The 18,181-nt window shown below is 35.9% G+C and overlaps 1 protein-coding gene across 6 annotated transcripts in view; it reads left to right on the top strand.

Moving 5' to 3' along the window:
• LOC107667613 (kelch-like protein 29) overlaps positions 1-13,338 on the top strand; it is a 298,485-nt gene extending 285,147 nt beyond the window's left edge. For all 6 annotated transcript variants that reach the window (XM_016459320.1, XM_016459325.1, XM_016459322.1 and 3 more), the window contains 3 exons: positions 7,945-8,138; positions 12,219-12,363; positions 12,442-13,338. In XM_016459320.1, coding sequence (XP_016314806.1) covers positions 7,945-8,138; positions 12,219-12,363; positions 12,442-12,625 — 523 coding nt within the window. In that variant the 3' untranslated portion in view covers positions 12,626-13,338. The remainder of the gene's footprint in view (positions 1-7,944; positions 8,139-12,218; positions 12,364-12,441) is intronic.
• The last annotated feature ends 4,843 nt before the right edge of the window (positions 13,339-18,181 follow it).

Raw genomic sequence — 18,181 nt, forward strand, 5'->3', positions numbered from 1 at the left:
ATTAAAAGTTGTTATAGATTTCAGAGCCCATTATATGTTAAAAATAATGGCTTTCAATACTGTAATGTTGAATGGCTATAATTAATAGTTAAAATTGAGGGAAAATGCACCAGCAGGACAAATTAAAAACAGTGTAAATATGTTTAGTTATTGTAACTGCCTGCTTTTACAAAAAGAGTTTCATGGCCGGTAAAAAAAAATTTTGGCCGGTAAATTTTATCATGTCACCGGCCATTGGCAGGTGTGGCAAAAAGTTAGTTATATATATATATATATAATTTATGAATGGTTCTGCTGCGCATTTTTATATATTTAAGTTCTGGTATTACACTGAAAAAAAAAAAAAAGAAACAGTTTTCAGTAAATTTCACAATTAATTATGAAGAAATGGCAAGTAACACACTGAATTAAATGCAGAATTTTGAGGTAGAAAGACCTAAATATTATTTACTTGTAAAAACAAAACACCTTGTTATATTTATATTTTTACAGTGTAGTAATTGCAGTTTTGTCTTTATTTCATAACGTCTTATTATTATTTTGAGATGTTTACAATTTTTTCTAACCATATTTTAAGTCTGATGAAACATCAGAACAGCTGTCACATTCAAAGTGACAGTACTAAACTTGATAATCTACAATAAACAACTGCACATTTAGCAAGGGACTCAGTCCTGGCATTCATCTCTAGATCTTTAATAGCTTGTGTCGCAGCAGTTCCTCGAGACGGACAAACTGCTGTAAAAGGATCTTTATCTATAGACTGTCCAACCGGATGACCTTTATAAAAACCTCAGGAAGCAAAGGTCGCCTCTTTTCTGAAGAGAATTGGCGAGTTGTGTTTTATTGTTGCAGGAGCAGGACTATGACGCGGCTGTCATCCCGCACAATTAACCTCTGAGCCCGGTGACCGGTTCAGCGTTTGTAGCCGGACGAACGCAGAGAAGCCTGTCACAGAGCTCAGACGCAACCCAGTCTTTCCCCAGCCATTCTCTGCAGAAACTAAAGCCAAACATGTTCAGACAGTGCTGTGAGCGATATTCACCTCACTGCAGCCCAACGCATCCACACTGCAGCCATTCACTGCTTAACGCGTTTGCTGTGCTGATTACCTCACAATAAATAATACAGAAGTTTAACTGCAGTGTGAGGAAGCTGAAGCCTTCAGTGATGTCTCTGTGAGGGGCCGTAACCTCAATTACAAACCGCTTTAGCGTGCGTGAAACAAGATTCAGACTGCAAATTAAGTCCATCAAATGCTGTTTATTTATTGTGTCGGGCCACAAAGGGTGAGCGAATGTCTTTTTCTGCCATCGAAATGCTTCTTTTCAAAAAACACACATCTGTTTTAATGCATTTACCTCTCAGAATAGAGCTGCAGGCAGGATTGTCATTGTACAGAACAGGGGTTTATTGTTCATTTAAAGTAAGAAACTTGATTTGAAACATTTCGGTAAGCTGAAATTGTTTAAAGTAAAGTAATTGTAGGCCTAAAATTAATAACACATGATAACATAAAAGTGAACTAAAAATGTATTAAAATTAGTATGAAACTATATTATATTATATTATATGATATAGATGACAATATATTAATATTTAATTTATTCTTTGATCAAAATCCACATAAGTCATTTATATATATATATTCACTGCTGTTTGGAGTTAGCTTGACAACTATACCTGAAATAAAATGAGTTTAAGTTAGTACTAAAAAAACCGCTAAAACCGAAATAAACAAATTAAAGCTAAATAGAAATCTCAAAAAATTAAATAAATAAATGCCAGATGCACATAACAAAATTACTAAAACTAAAATTGAAATGAAAATCTAATAAGATTTTAGAAGTGTCGTCTTGGCAATTTCAATTAAAACTTAGAACAAAAACACTCCAAAAACTTTTTTTTATACATTTTTTATAAAACAAATTATAAATGCTGCCTTGGCAAATAAGTGAAATAAAATGAGTTTAGGTTAGTGCTGTATTTACTAAAACTGAAATGAAAATTTAAAAAAGAAAAAAATATTTAAAAAAAATAAAAATAAAAGCTAAAGGTAAAAGTAAAATTGCAATATTGTAATAGTATATAATTATTATTGATATATTATAGAATTCAGTATAATCACGTATAATTAAGTACTACTAATAAAACATAATAATTGCTTTTATATCAATTGTATTGATATTTGATATCTACTTTATTTGATCAGAATCCACATGAGAGCAGAACATTATGTGGATAATAATATATTCACAGCTGTTTTGACTGCAGTTCATTTCTGATAGGAAAGTTAAAAATGCATTTGTTAGATTAACTCCTTTTATGTTCTCTATATTCGTTTTTTTTTTTGTACACGCTAGATGCCATGTATTATTTTCTAATAACAAAGACGGCGATGGAAAAGCGGTCTTTGACCTTGTGTTATATCCTTGGCAAGTTGAGATGAATCTTGTTTTATTGTCCAAAATAAAAAGAAACATTCTCGCTGTAAATGAAATAGTTTTGAAACTATGAAATGTGTTGAATTCTACATATATATATATATATATATGTGTGTGTGGATTAAAGCTATAAGCCACGAGAGACTGTTACAGTGATTTTACCCCAGAAAAGAGTGTAATTAGGCATGACGTGAAGCTGAAACCCCTCTTAACTGCTGTAAAATCATTAGAATGGCCTCTTGGGGCTCATTTCTTTTATAAAACGGCAACAGCAGTAAAATGAAAGATGGTAATAATTATGAATTAAATGCATTCATAGCTAGATGTTTGCATTTCCTCAAAGTTATGTGAACTGTGCTTGCTGTGCGGTTGCCAAGTGTTGCCATGCAGATTCCAGAGTGTTCTATGGATCTCATGCAGTGTTATTACTGAGAACTAAATCTAAAACTAATCAAATGTGTTTTTGCTCATTGAAATAAAGCTAAAATAAAATATAAATGTTCAATGAAAAATTTGAACAAGAATGAGAAATGTTGCCTTGGCAACTAACTGAAATTAAGTTAAAGTACTAAAATTACTAAAAGTAAAAACTGGAATAAAAACAAAAACATAATATTGGCATAAGCACATAAAAATACAAAAACTTCCATTTAAATGAAAACGCTCGATATAAAAACTTGAATGAAAATTAGAAATATTAACTGAAATAAAGTAACAAATAAAACGAGTTTAAGTTAGTACTATAATAAAACTAAAACACACACACACACACACACGACTAAAACATATATAAATAATATAAAAAAGATTAATACAAATTACTGAAGTAAAATGATTTTACGTTGGTACTAAAATGACTGAAACTAAAACGGAAATTAAAAATAAATACATAATAATATTAAAAATATATTTTATATTTTAAAATGATAAAAAAATAGCACATATACAAAAACTTACTAAAACTACACTGAAATATAATAAGTTTAATTTAGTGATACATTTACTAAAACTAAAACTGAAATAAAAAAAGATTAATAAAAATGACAAAAGCACGTAACAAATTTACTAAAACTATAGTAAAAAAATACAAAAAAAAAAAAAAAACCCCATGCGGAAATTTGAAACTAACAGAAATGAGTTAGTACTCAAATTATTAAAACGAAATTCATAAATCAAATTATTGAAACTAAATCAAATCTAAATAGAAATATAAAAATGACAAAAACAAAATGACAAAAACTAAAATAAAAATATAAAAATCAAAGCTAAAGCTTAAAGTAAAATTGTAATAAATCTCATAATAGTATATAATAAAGTAACACAGATCTTAGGGTGTTACTATGCAGTTCTGCAGGTGTTCTGCATGTGTTAAACGATGTTTAGCTTGGCAAACACTACTAATAACAATCACAGTACACAGACTAATGAACTCTATCATCTTGGTGCATTAACAAAGAGTGCAAGTTGCAGGTGTGCGTAGGAAACATCCAGCGCTGGAGAGTTTTATGCTGTTAAATCTAGCACAGATCATTTGCTTAATGCTGAAGAAATCCCTCAAATAGTGAGAGGCCACAGACGCCCAAGACGTATCGATTCCAGCTGAGCGTGTTTACGCCGCTGGCTCGGCAAGCGCAACGAACTTGACCCTTGACCGCAATGGCGTCGCGTGGATATACCTGAGAGGGACGGCAGATAAACCGCTTCTTCAAGGACGGGAGGAAGGATAAGGTCGGACAGGAACTCAGAAGTGCCATTCTCTGGCTTTATCAGAGCAAACGCGAGGAGATTTTCTATTCATGTGTCCTAACAGCCCTCATCACATCCTGCTCCGGCTGATCTCATTGGCTCCCTGCAGACACAGGTTATCAAAGCAGCCAATCAGAGACTCTCGTGTGATTAAAGAGAGTGGATTGTGAGGCGGGTGAATGTGGGTCACGGTACAGTAGCTCTTATAATTACAGGAGCGCATCCGACTGGATAACATCCATTATTATGTGCTTCATACCTTATTCACTCCATCTCACTCTCATTTCATTCCCTTCTCAGTCGCCTCTAGAAAGGTCAGGTTTTTGAAACTTGCAATCACTTGGACTGTATTTGAACAATATACACTAATGTTCAAACAATGTTTTCTTCTTCTTTTAGGAAATTATTACTTTTTTATTCAGCAAGGATTCATTCAATTGATCAAAATATTGATGACAAATAGTAACGGTAAATGCATTTATAAAGTTACAAGAGATTTCTATTTTAAATAACTGCTGTTCTTTTTAACTTTCTATTTATCAAACGATAAAAAAAAAAAGGCAGCAAATCAGCATATTAGAATGATTTCTGAAGGATCATGTGACACTTAAGACTGGAGTAATTATGCTGAAAATACAGCTTTGCATCACAGGAATAAATTATATTTTTAAAATATACTCAAATAGAAAACAGTTATTTTAAATTGTATTAATATTTCACAATATTAGTGTTTTTGTAGTATTTTTTTAATCAAATAAATGCATCTTTGGTTAGCGTAAGAGACTTCTTTCAAAAATGTACAAAACAAATCTTAATGACCCCAAACTTATAAAATAACAAAAGATTGTTAATGGAACAAGGTGCTTAAGGTGATCATCAATCCTGATGAAGTCAAACTAAATATAACAAAATATTATTGAATAGAATGTCAGCATTACAATTTGTGTAAAAATTGAGAAATGAGACACATGCTAAATGTGGGACACCTACATTTTTTTATTAATTAATATTATTTATTATGTTGTGTTATTGGTGAATTAATTACAATTTAAAATTAACATTACTATTAAATATCAAAATGTATCTGAAATATGAAACTTATTAAAAAAAAAAAATCCTATTGGTTTTAATTCTACACTCTAAAAACTGCTGGGTTAAATATAACCCAGCGCTGGGTTAAAAAGGGACAAATCCAGCTATTGGGTTGTTTTGACCCAGTTATTGGGCTGTTTTGACCCAGCAGTTGGGTTGTTTTGAGTCAAAACAACCCAACCGCTGGGTCAAAACAACCCAATAACTGGGTCAAAACAACCCAATAGCTGGATTTGTCCCTTTTTAACCCAGCACTGGGTTATATTTAACCCAGCATTTTTTTAGAGTGTATTTGAGGTCAAGACATCTGCAGGGTTGAACAGGCCAAAATCCCCTTTCAAGGGCTTAAAATTAAATTTAATGTATCATTTTAAACTAGCTACTTTTCATGCTTGATTAAAATTATGATAATCTGTCAAACATTTCTTATAGTGCTAAACACGTGAAAACATGGATTTGTGCAGCTAAAGCTTTAAAAAAAACTATAACGTAAAAATAGTGTACAGTATTCATGGAGTCAAAGTTGATGTCAGGTTTATTATTTTTATTATCCCATTGCAGGGAAGTAAAATAGAGTAGAGAAACAATGGTACAGACAAATGTTGAGCAGCTACAACAGTAAATTACACACAATCAATAAGACTGATGGAATAAACCTCAAAAAAGTAGTTTGTAGTGTCGAAACTGCGGAGACGGCAATCTTATTCAAGTGTTTGCTTAAAAAGTACAACTTATCAAAGGTAAACTCAGCTAGTCGAGTCACTTGCCATTACTTTGAGCATTTTTGCATTATTTGATGGCTGTGGCGTCTCACTCGATTTGTGCTAGCTGTTGCTAATGTATTTGTAGCCTGAGGCTTCTCTTCCTGCCTGCTAGATTCCTTTTCTCATCATCTTTATACCTCCGCTAATGTTGCCTGCAGTGAATTGAAATATTGGCAAAGCTGTTCATGCATTTATCATACAGAAAGTATCAGCGGTTAGTAATCAGTTACGTTCGCTTCATAATTGTGTTTCGTGTCCGCACGTGTTTGATTCATTGCAAAGGTAATCAATAGCCGCAGGAGCCAAAGCATTTTGCTATACTTGAGGCGTTCTCTGACGTTCCTTCAAGCTGACTCAGCCATTCGTGTGACCTTTTGGGGGACGTTGGGCTGTCAGGAGACAGATGAACACGGACAGCCGCGTCATTCAGAGCAATTAGGAGCGACTGATCCTGAGAAGAATGGCGCAGGATGAGCGCTCCAGCTGGACGGCCGTATGTCGTAGGTGAACACAGGTCTCTCAGCAGCAGAAGAGCTGGGAGACGCTTCATCACTGAGAGCCCAGGCTCTGCTTCACAAGGATTTTTACTTGTTCAATTTGAATTACATTGCAATTGAGGGAGCAAACTGGATGCAGAATTACATTTGAATTAAAGGAGAATTCAGATTCTTTTTGAAATTCTAATTAACTCATTTTTAAACAGAAATGCAGTTCTAATGTTGGCTTGACAGCCTTGTTTGGAAATTTTGGACAAATGCAAAATCTCTATATGTTATGGATGGATGGATGGATGGATGGATGGATGGATGGACGGACGGATGGATATATAGATGGATGGATGGATGGATGAATGAATGGACAGACGGATATATAGATGGATGGATGGACGGACGGACGGATGGATATATAGATGGATGGATGGATGGATGAATGAATGGACAGACGGATATATAGATGGATGGATGGACGGACGGACGGATGGATATATAGATGGATGGATGGACATATGGATGGATGGATGAACGGATGGATATATAGATGGATGGATGGAGATAGACAGACAGATTGATTGATTAATTTCCACTTATGTAGTTTATATACAGTATTTCTTCCTTTTTAATAAATTAACTTTTGTTAAAATATTTGTTTAAACATATTAAACTAAGATTTTTTTTTATATTCTTGGTTAACAAAGACATATATATGAAATGCCATATATTTAGTCTAAATATTTCATCATTTTAATAATTAATATTTGTTATTTTTAATTAATTCACTATTGTTTATATATTTCATCATATTTTTATGATGTTTGGAATGCCACCTATTTAGTCTGTATATTTAATCATTTTTAATAAATTCACTTTTGTTTATATATTTGTTTATATATTTGATCATATTTAATGCATTTTTTTTTTATTTTAAATGTTTGAAATGCCACCTCTTTAGTCTTTTATATTTAATTGTTTTTTAATTGTTTTGAATAAAAAAAAATCACTTCTTATATTATTTCATTACATTTACTAAATTTTGAAATGGTGTATTTTTGTATTTTTAATTTATATTTCTCTTTAACAGTTGTGGACTCCATTTCCCATAATGCATTGTGTGCTGAATTTCTTTTAATTGCAGTCCAGTTCAAATTTCTATTAAACTTCCTGCAAGATGTGACCAGTTAACAAATCCACATAATTAAATAAAAGAGATCCATCTTCAGTTGTGAATTTTGTACAACTCTGCTGATATCATGCTGTTGCAGTTATATAGTGTTGTTTTTACATGCGGTCTTTTCACAATAAAGCACTGCGTCTTAATTAGGACACATTGCGAGAAGTGTCTGTTGTATACAACTATACAAACAGCAGCAATGCTAACAAAAGTCTCTGCGTTTTTTTCAGGTACGACACCATCACGAATCAGTGGGAGACAGTGTCTCCGCTGCCCAAGCCCGTTCATTCAGCGGCTGCCACGGTGTGCGGAGGAAAGATCTACGTGTTCGGCGGCGTGAACGAGGCCGGACGCTCGGCTGGGGTTTTACAGTCTTACGTCCCTCAGACCAACGCCTGGAGCTTTATAGAGTCCCCCATGATCGGTAGGTACTTCGTTTGAACACCAGTTTGTTTTTGTGCATGTCAATTTTCGCCCAAAGATGAATTAAAAACACGTATTTGTCAATATGGCACCAGGAGGTGGTTGAGTATTTGTGGTCTGCCATGGTGAAAGGCTTTTATGGGGTTGTTTGCTTTGCTCAGGGTCTCAATCGTAGCAGAAGAACAGCAGGACTCATACGGCAGATTGGGACTCACCATCTTTACTTGCAGTAGGAGGTTTTCAGGCTTCAATTAGCTCAGTGATTGCTGTGCTATGGCATCATAAAAGCCATTTCATAAACTAAATTAACTTGGTAATTAAATTAAGTTGCATTCAGTACATAGAACTAGATAAACATGAAGAATAATCATGCGAGTCCTACACATGATCATCTTTACTTGTTGTAATGATTGTTCAGACACTTGAGCATATTTCCATGTTTACCTTTGTGCAGAACAGTCACATTTAATCAGCCTTCTAGCAGGTATTTATAGGTGAAGTTGTAAGTGTATGATTAGGTTTAAATGAACAGCGCAGAGTTCACCAGTTTTGAGAACCAGTAAAATTATTAACTAAAATTGATAGGTCTTGACAGATTAGACCTTCTTCAATTCTACATCCTCTTGCACTGAAGATGCAGCAGTAACACTGTACATTAAGGGTCTGTATGTTGACATTTATTTGATACAAAAGCTAATGTGAAACAATAATAAAATTAATAAAATGTATGTGTAAATGTAAATAAAATGTATCATGTATAAAATATTTCATATAATATTTTTACATTTTATATAAATATATTTAATAATAAATTATATTAATAAATATTAATAATAAATGTACTTTAAGGTTCTATATGTTGACATTTAGTTAATACAAAAGCTGATGTGAAACAATAATAAAATAAATAAAATGTATCATGTTGTATGAAATATTTCATATTATATTTTTTAATTTTATATAAATATTTATATTAATACATTATATGAAAAAAACTTTCATAATATCTAATATTAAACAGTAATTAACAATAATTTGACAAATTTATTATTATCATATAAATAACAAATGCTGTAAAAACTATCTGTTAAACCGTAATGAACAATAATTTTACAGCATTTATTTATCTTTGTTCATGTTACTTCAAATACTAATGCATGTTTAACCTTCACGTACGAAACTGTGTATATCTGCATTACTATAATATTTATATCAATTATAATAATATAAGTAAATAATAATATAAGTTACTGTTGCAATTTTAGCGGACTATACAAGGATAAATTAAAGGGGTCATATGATGTTGCTAAAAAGAACATTATTTTGTGTATTTGGTGTAATGAAATGTGTTTATGCGGTTTAAGGTTCAAAAAACACATTATTTTCCACATACTGTACATTATTGTTTCTCTTCTATGCCCCGCCTTTTTGAAATGCGTCGATTTTTACAAAGCTCATCGTTCTGAAACGCGAGGTATGCTCTGATTGGCCAGCTATCCAGTGCGTTGCGATTGGCTGAATACCTCAAGCATGTGACGGAAATGTTACGCCCCTACCATACTGTGATGGCATCACATGTCTACATCGTGAGGTAGATATGTGGGAGCGTGTTAGAACGAGACGTTTTAGGTAGGCGTGGTTGACTCTTAACTTTTATAAAGAATATCTCTTTGGATTTGAGACTTTAGTCTTTGCAACTTTACAGATCTTCTTTATGCACCAAAAGCTTGTAACATTCCAAAGAGAAAAGAAAAACTGAAATCGCCTCATATGACCCCTTTAAGGATAAATACTAGCATGGTATTTGAACATGGCATGATTTGTGTTAGGAATAAGACTACCTCTATCCTGGCAGTGTTAGTGTTTGGTTCTTTCTCACTGATTGACAGGCCTGTAAGTCTTCATTTAATTTTCATATAGCCCTTTTTTCACCCAGAATGAGAACGTGCCATTCTACCATTGCATATTTCCACAGAGGTGACGGTCTTATGCTCAAGGCTTTTAACAGGTTCATTTCTTCAAGGTCCCCGTGTGATGGTGTTGTTTGAAGACCTGCAGTCAGTAGTAAACACTACTGAGCAAACACTAGTTCAGCCAGTGCCAACAAGACAAGCTGTCAGTGAAGGTCAAGCAGGCAAAGTGCCACTGGAAGTGCATGAAGCCATGTGGACGGTGGGGAATTGATTGCAAACAATTGCTTGTACAAATTACACAAGATTGCAGGGCGTCTTTAGAGTACAGGCATATTAAAAAGTGATTCAGGGAGCCTCTGGAGAGTCTGATGAGTTATCACTGAACTGGCTCCCAGCCACTCACCGCTGGACTCGTCGACAAACATCCCTCAGTCTTGAAACTAAGGGTAGCCAGTGTTTATAAAACACGTTCAAAGCATGTCAATTGGCCAGGCGGTACATTGAGACGTCCGTCCGAGTGTGAGATGGGTTTGACTGAAGTAGTCTCGCTTAAAAAGCTTCAACTTGTTTATTGAGGACAGGTTATTGCCGGCGTTCTCACCCCAACTCTCTGGGAATCCCGCTATTCAAACAACTCCTTTCCCCTTTCTTACACTTCTAATAGCTTTTCTCTGCCGCATTTCGCCTCTCCTGAAAATTGAGTGAGACACCTCTGCAAATTGGTGGCGCGAACTGTTGTTGTTGTCTCGTTTCGCTCTCAAAAAGCTGAATCTCTCATGTCTCCATTGTGCCAGATACAGGTGCCCAATTTGATCGAAACCTTGAGACGTCTTGCCGGTGGCGAGAATTCAGCATCAAAGAAGCAGACCGAGCTTTGGCGTCACATTCGAGCCCCTCGAGTAGCGAGAACGTGGGCCAAACCCAACAATGAGCTCTGCTGATAGCATCAGCGTTGGGTTTGAAAATGAGACCACAAACAGATAAACAGAGCATTGTGTAGGGTGAGATTAGGACTTAACGGACCTGATCCTACAGCGCTGGCGACTCAAACCGCTTGCGAGATGCATGCGCTCGTGACGCACTCGGGGAGGCTGAATGACGACTCTACACAAAAGCAGTCGTTTTTGTGAGGGGAATAAAGAGGGGGGCGCCAGAACTGTGCTCTTGTTACAGAAGACGATGCCTCCCCCTGGGTTATGCCGCAGATCAATTCGACAACGCTTGCTGTGACTGGAGTGGTATAAAAAGAGGGCCGTTATCTGGACCATCACTCAAAATCGAGCGGTGGGGGATTTTAATGAGAAGCACCTGGCAGTCACGCCACCAAGCGAGAGCCCATCTCGCACTTCCTTTTCAACCATTAAATCCAGCCGCTGTTTTACAGATCGCTTCTGTGCTCGGCTTCTCAAGCGTCAGTCAAAGGTGCGGAAAAAAACAAAAAACAAAACCTTGAACGCAGCCACGTGAATTATTCATAGGTATAATAAATTGGCCCAGCTGTAATCGTTTGGGAGACAATTTCTCTGTCAGAAAGCGAAGGCTGATAGCCTCTCTCTTGCATTCGGCTCGACGACCTTTTCCGTTTTCACGACCGTGCGTCAGACTGTCAGTCATTATTTCTGTTTCTTGGCCATTTACCCCGTGTGAAGAAGGATAGAGTGAGTAAAACCTGTCACGTTGTGAAGGGTCATTGGATATTACAGAGGTAATTTCCTCTGTATGGAATCATTAGACGAAACAGGCGCCATATATCTGTTTGCCGTTATTTGTCATTCTCCGCTTAATAACGTAAAGCATAAAGGATACAGGGATGTGGGAAATGGAATGTGGCAGCAAACAGGCTGGGAAATCATAAATGCATTACGAAACCCGATTTCTAAAGATTGCGGACTGACACGGTACCCTAGTCCGTAATCTACCTCATTAATTATCCGCATCTTCCCGAAAGAACATTGCGAAGTCGTGCCGATAAGGATGTAGGCATCCCAGAAGCTGTATGATTTACTCGTAGCTCCAAAAAACACCACACATCTTGCATTGAGCACAATGTGTAAGATAACACCAAAACAGCGCCTTTATTCCAAGGCAAAAATTCATCAACATACATCAGAGAAGTAACTTCTATCTGTTGTTCTCTTTCCTCCTGTGCTCCTTTCGGGCTTATTTAGATAACAAGTATGCTCCCGCTGTGAGCCTCAATGGTTTTATCTTCATCCTGGGAGGAGCCTACGCCCGAGCCACCACTATCTACGACCCAGACAAGGGCAACATCAAAGCCGGCCCCAACATGAATCACTCCAGGCAGTTCTGCAGGTTGGTCTAATGAACAGTAGATTGCGCTACACGATGCAGTAAACGATTACAAATGGTCTCTTGTTGTTCCTACCCCAGTGCGGCGATCCTAGACGGCAAGATCTATGCAACGGGAGGGATCGTGAGCAGCGAGGGACCGGCACTGGGTAACATGGAGACCTTCGACCCTTGCACGAACACGTGGACACTGCTGCAGAATCTGCCGTGTCCGCTTTTCAGACATGGATGCGTGGTTATAAAGAAGTACATTCAGAGCGGCTGACGACGAGCTCGGCTCTGGACTTCTCTAATGTCACGAACTGGCCTAAACCAGCCCATCGAGCGCCAACCTGGGTGGAACGCGGTCGGACCGTCGCGGTCAAGATTTAGCAAGGGATCTGTAGCGTAACTCCCCCTCAGGTGTTGTGCCATTGGAACGGTATTCTAGGTCAGCCAAATGCAATTTTTTTTTCCCCTTCCAGTGTTTGTTGTTCTTCTCCCACATCATGTTTCTTTAAGGTTTCGGTCAAACCTCGTTTTTCATCGGTAGTCATTTCATGAGATGATATGGGATTGTGTGTCATGTATAAAGATCAGTTGCATCACGAAGGAACTTCTGCAAGAAGCCAAAGGACGTCGATGCTAGTCATGTCGCCCTCCAGTGAGGGTCAGCACTGCAGAGAGCCGGGATTGAATGAAGGCCCTCTTGAACTCCAAAGCACAAAATACCAGAACCTGTGATGCCCAGAGGAGTTTCATTTCATTTTGTTCAGTGTAAATCATTCCACCTTTTCTTTGTGGGTTTTATCCTTGTGTTTTATTCCAATCCATGAGCCTGCAGCCATGGCAGAATACGGATGGAGAAACTTTGTATTATAGGGCAGATATGTATATTTTAAAAACCAATGAAAATTGTGTATAAATGTTTTTAGAAAAAAATCAATGGATTGGACAATGTCTGTAAATCTGTACCCTACCGGAACAATTTACGTTATTAATGCTGAAATACATATACAGAATTCTAAAGAAACAAATTGACTGTTTATTTACATTTCAATCATTTGTTCATTCATCAGTTGCCATTTTTGGCTAATTGGTAAGATTTTTTACTTTCTTGTTGAGTGAATCTGTAATGAACAGGCAAAGTTCTGTATTTTCCATAACATTTAAAAAACTTGTGCTATTCCATAACTTTAAAGCCTTAAAAAGTGCCTGATAAATAAAGCTATCAAATAGTAAATTTTTTTAGAGGAACATTAGAGGCAGAGCGCCAAAGCTGAATGCTTTTGTAAGTCAACAAATGCAAGTTATTTGTGAATGAAAATGGGCTTCTTTCTTGGTCAATCTTACACTCATCCAGAACTGTTTGCTATATGCCATTTAAATGTTCCAATTTATGAACGCAGCACACTATCCAAAATGTGCCGTAACCCTGATTACAAAACAAGGCAGGGCTCAGATTGAAATTGAAACACTAGAGCGACTTCAATTTGCACCTTTTATTCAAGTATATCACAGCAGTTTATTTCAGAAATTACAGTAAATATATCATTTCACAAAAGGACTGCAGGGAAGGACAGAACAATATGTGTGGTTTTGATTTGCTTCATAGTAGTAAAAAGGAACACAAATTCTGGTATTACTCAAAAATAAAATTGCCTCAACCTTGTTAATCATTAAGGGGTATAAATCTACTGATTAAATAGGATTAACTAAACAAACCATTGGTTGCCCCAAAAAATCTATTTTTTTTACTTTTACACCAAAAACAACTGAGTTTAGTGGGTTTTATTTACCTACCTAAAGCAAAATGCTATTGTTCTATGGACTTCCTACCGTCAGTCAAATAATCAATTAGACTCTGGTCAACTAAAGGTTATGAACTTTAACTTGTAGTCAAAACACATAGAACTACATAAACTTTCATGCCCACATTGTAACATTTTTAATGCAGGATTTAAGAGTTCATTTTCTAAAAAATATATTAGTGGTGCTTCTAAATGTGAAAGTTCATTTTACACATTACATACCGACCAAGGTTTGATTTTTTGATTCAGGGCCAATAACATTATGCTATGCAAAACAGGGTATGTCTTGCATGAATTGGCATCAACTAAAGATAAATTTGTGAGAAGCCCAAGTGGTCAGCATTACAGTAGTTTCTTCAACGCTACACCAGTTAAGCATGTCGATGGTACTACAGGCGACGAAGAGGGACCCGAAAACGCACATTAGCCTCATGAACCTCCCCCTCATCCTCTACGCTAATTTTTAAAAATTAAAAAGAAGCATAACCACCATCATCTCCAACCTTATGGAATAAATATTAATGTAGCAGAGACCTGAGACCAGTAAATGCCGTTTCTGAACGTCGTGCAACACCTGCTACAAAAAATGTGCTACATCGTGTCTCGGCACAAATGTCATGTAACAACTTTTCCAATTAGTTTCGGTTGAACAAAATGTTGAACATATGATGACGTTTAACAATTTAATAAATAACAAACGGACAGGCAATAGCACGGAGGAAAATGCGACTGCGAAATCAAAAACGATCATGAAATGGACTGAAGAAAGCAAGCATTTCATAAACATGGCCAATAAACTGTAAATCATGGGATGCACATGTAGAAAAACTGAAATATAAAGTTATATAACATTTCAGTGATATTACAATGCCATTTCTTTTCTCGGCTCAAACGCAGAACAACCCCAAAAAAATGAAATGTAATGCAAAAATGCGAACAAACCCGAGGATTACTGCAGCAGCCACATGACGCGCTCATGTCGGAGAGGTGATCCAGTACCTTAGCTTGAATTTCTGAAGGGCGCAGAGGTCAACAAATACCGTTTTTCAGTAAACAGGTCATTACTTTTGTCTCTTCGCGTGAAAACAACTTACTGAGGTAGCTGTGGTTCTGTCTCTCACACGCACTGCAGTAGTCCAAAGCTAACAGCTAACTCCTTTTTCTTTCTTTTGCATATGTCTTAAAAAGTTTTATCCTTTTTTTTTATCTATTTCCTCTTTTTTTCTGTTTTTTATAGCACCGAATCCTAGACAAGGTCACGAGGGCTCTTGAACTTGGATCAACGTTCTTTATAAAGCGATGAAAGCTGAGAGTTAACGAAAGTATGAGAGGGAGAACTCAGTTAATGCTACTTAAGACAATGGCAAAACTGACAAATCAAGTTATTAATGCGACAGCTAACAATATTAGACGGTGCAAGTGAACACAATGGAAACACTATACAGGTCAAATAAAAAATATTTTAAAAATACAACAAAAAAATATAGTAATGCTTTATGTTCAAAAATTCAGCACTGCCTAGACTGCCATTTTAACTTCCAAAACATCACTTATTTTTACTCCAAATATGTTATGTTACAATAAAAATGGATGGCAAAAGAAAGCCACAATGTATGATGGAGCAACCTGACTCACGAACCATGAAGATGTTGCTCGACAACTCGAGAAGAGATTGGCAAACAGTTAACAACAACATACACCACATATTTTTATCAGTTTGTAGCCCTGTGGCTCGTCCATAAATATTGATAGTCAATATTCAGTTATGTTTTTAGCCTATTTCAAAGGTCAAGGCACATGCTAGGCAGTGCAATCTCCAGATATCAACTCGTAAATCCAGTTAAACCAGAAAAAAAGCCCAAAAACTAAACTATTCCAAGGGGGGAAATATGCGACGGGTCTAAAATAATACCATTCCTCTCCTAAAGGTCAATTTTAACCAAAATCTGTCTGTTTTTCGTTGGTTTTCTGCAAACATTATAGTCTAAATAAGGAGAACGCAGTCTCATTTGTCACAAGAAAAAGTTGGTTTACAACACAGAGGCCTTGCAAGTCTTACAATTAACACCAAGTAGAAAACAACTCTAGACGTCCCTACAAAAACGTGTTGGTTTTTTTTCCAGCAAGAGTATCTCTATGTGGCTTAAAAGTGTTGATAATCCCAATGGTGACACAGGGGAGACATCAGGGTGGATGTAGAAAGAGGGCGATGTAGTTTATTTCCACAGTAAATGACCAGCTGACTCGCGCTGTAGGGCATCACACCGTTTGCCACTGCTGGTGAGAATCTGTGTGTATGTGTGCGTGTTTGCTTCCAGTAGACGGAGGCTGAGGTTGCTTTGTGACATCACACAATCTTTTATTTTGTACTGTTTGTTTGGGTTTTGTTTGCTTATCTATGAGAACAAGGAGCAGCAGATGACAAAAAAAGAAAAAAACAATAGCACCCAATAGCACCAAGAACGATCGTCGGCAATTGGCATGTATGTGAGTTTACAAAAAGCGAAACGAATAAAAAGGAAACCTCCAGGAGTTTTTGTGTTTGGTTCCGTAGACTGGTTCTGTTTCAGGTACCTGAGATGATAGCACCAAGGTCGCCTTTGTAAGCCTTTGTTTCTAATGTCTGCACCTTTTTTTCCCCCCCTTCCTGCTGTTATTTGAGACCGAGGTATCCAGACCTGCTCCACATTAAGGACTTGGCTCAGAACGCCGGTCTCTCCCTCTTGTATCAAAAGAGTCGCCGATCAAGTTTCTCTCTGAAAGCCCTCTATTCATCACAGGAATGTTTCGAAATGTTCAACTTGCCTTTCCATCGCCTGCAAATCAAAAGACAGAAAGCAGCATTGTTAATTGCATATTTTGTTAAATGTGGATGCAATCAAACGTTATCACATTGGCTATTTTATACATTTGTCTTAATATTCAATGGATATTTTTGAAGAACTTCAAACAAAGTTTTGAAGGTCATTACTTGGATTAGATTGGATTTTCATCTTCAATATTAAAAGAAATATATTTTCTATACACTACAGTTCAAAAGTTTGGGTCAATAAGATCTTAGGATCTTATGATCACCAAGGCTGCATTTATTCAATCAAAAATAAAGTAAAAACAAGCAATTGTTTTCTATTTTAATAGATTAAAAAGCTCGGCAGCCATTACTCTAGTTTTGAGTGTCACATGATACTTCAGAAATCATTCAAATTTTCTTATCAATGTTGAAAACGTTATATTTTTGTGGAAACCTGGATACATTTTTTTAAAAGATTTTTTGATATAGAAAATTCAAAAGACAGAGCCGTTTTGAAATAGAAATGTTTTATTACAAATGTTATATATATATTAGGGATGCACGATATTGGATTTTTGCCGATATCCGATATGCCGATATTTTTCAACTCATTTTGGCCGATACCGATATATTTCCTTTTGTTTGGAAACAACCCCAAGTCTCTCCTGTGCAGAAATTATAAGCAACATATTTTTAATTTTGGTTAGTTTTTATCAAGAACTTATTTGTTAGAATTAAATAAACAATAATGAAGGTTTTTTGACAGTACATTGAAACTTTGAAAATAACTATAAATAAACTATATATCAATCGCTGCATTTTTACCCCCAGAAAGATGCCGTGTTAACCCTAACATTTTATTTTAAGATTTAACATTTGTAGATGGTCTAACGCAAAAGAGTTGTAAAAATTCAGAAAATCATTTAGAGCTTATGATTTGTTTAAAAAAAAAAATAACTTACTACACATTAATGAATAAATCAGTATATATAAAATTATTTAATTTACAAGTGTCATGTTTGTGATTTTTTTTCATGTAAGCTATAGCTTCTGACGTTTAAATCAAAACACTCATTTTTTATGACATCAATTACTGCTTTATTTAATCAGAAAAAGTCAAATGTTATTTGTGTAGGCTATTTTACTTTTAATTTAATTAGAAGTAGGCCAACAGCGCCCCCTACAGATTAAAACTCCTTACCGAACGGGCATTAGGACCCGGGGGAGGCTGCCGCTGCAC

The sequence above is a fragment of the Sinocyclocheilus anshuiensis genome, unplaced genomic scaffold (genome assembly GCF_001515605.1).
Source record: "Sinocyclocheilus anshuiensis isolate Anshui unplaced genomic scaffold, SAMN03320099.WGS_v1.1 scaffold1189, whole genome shotgun sequence".
NCBI lineage: Eukaryota > Metazoa > Chordata > Actinopteri > Cypriniformes > Cyprinidae > Sinocyclocheilus > Sinocyclocheilus anshuiensis.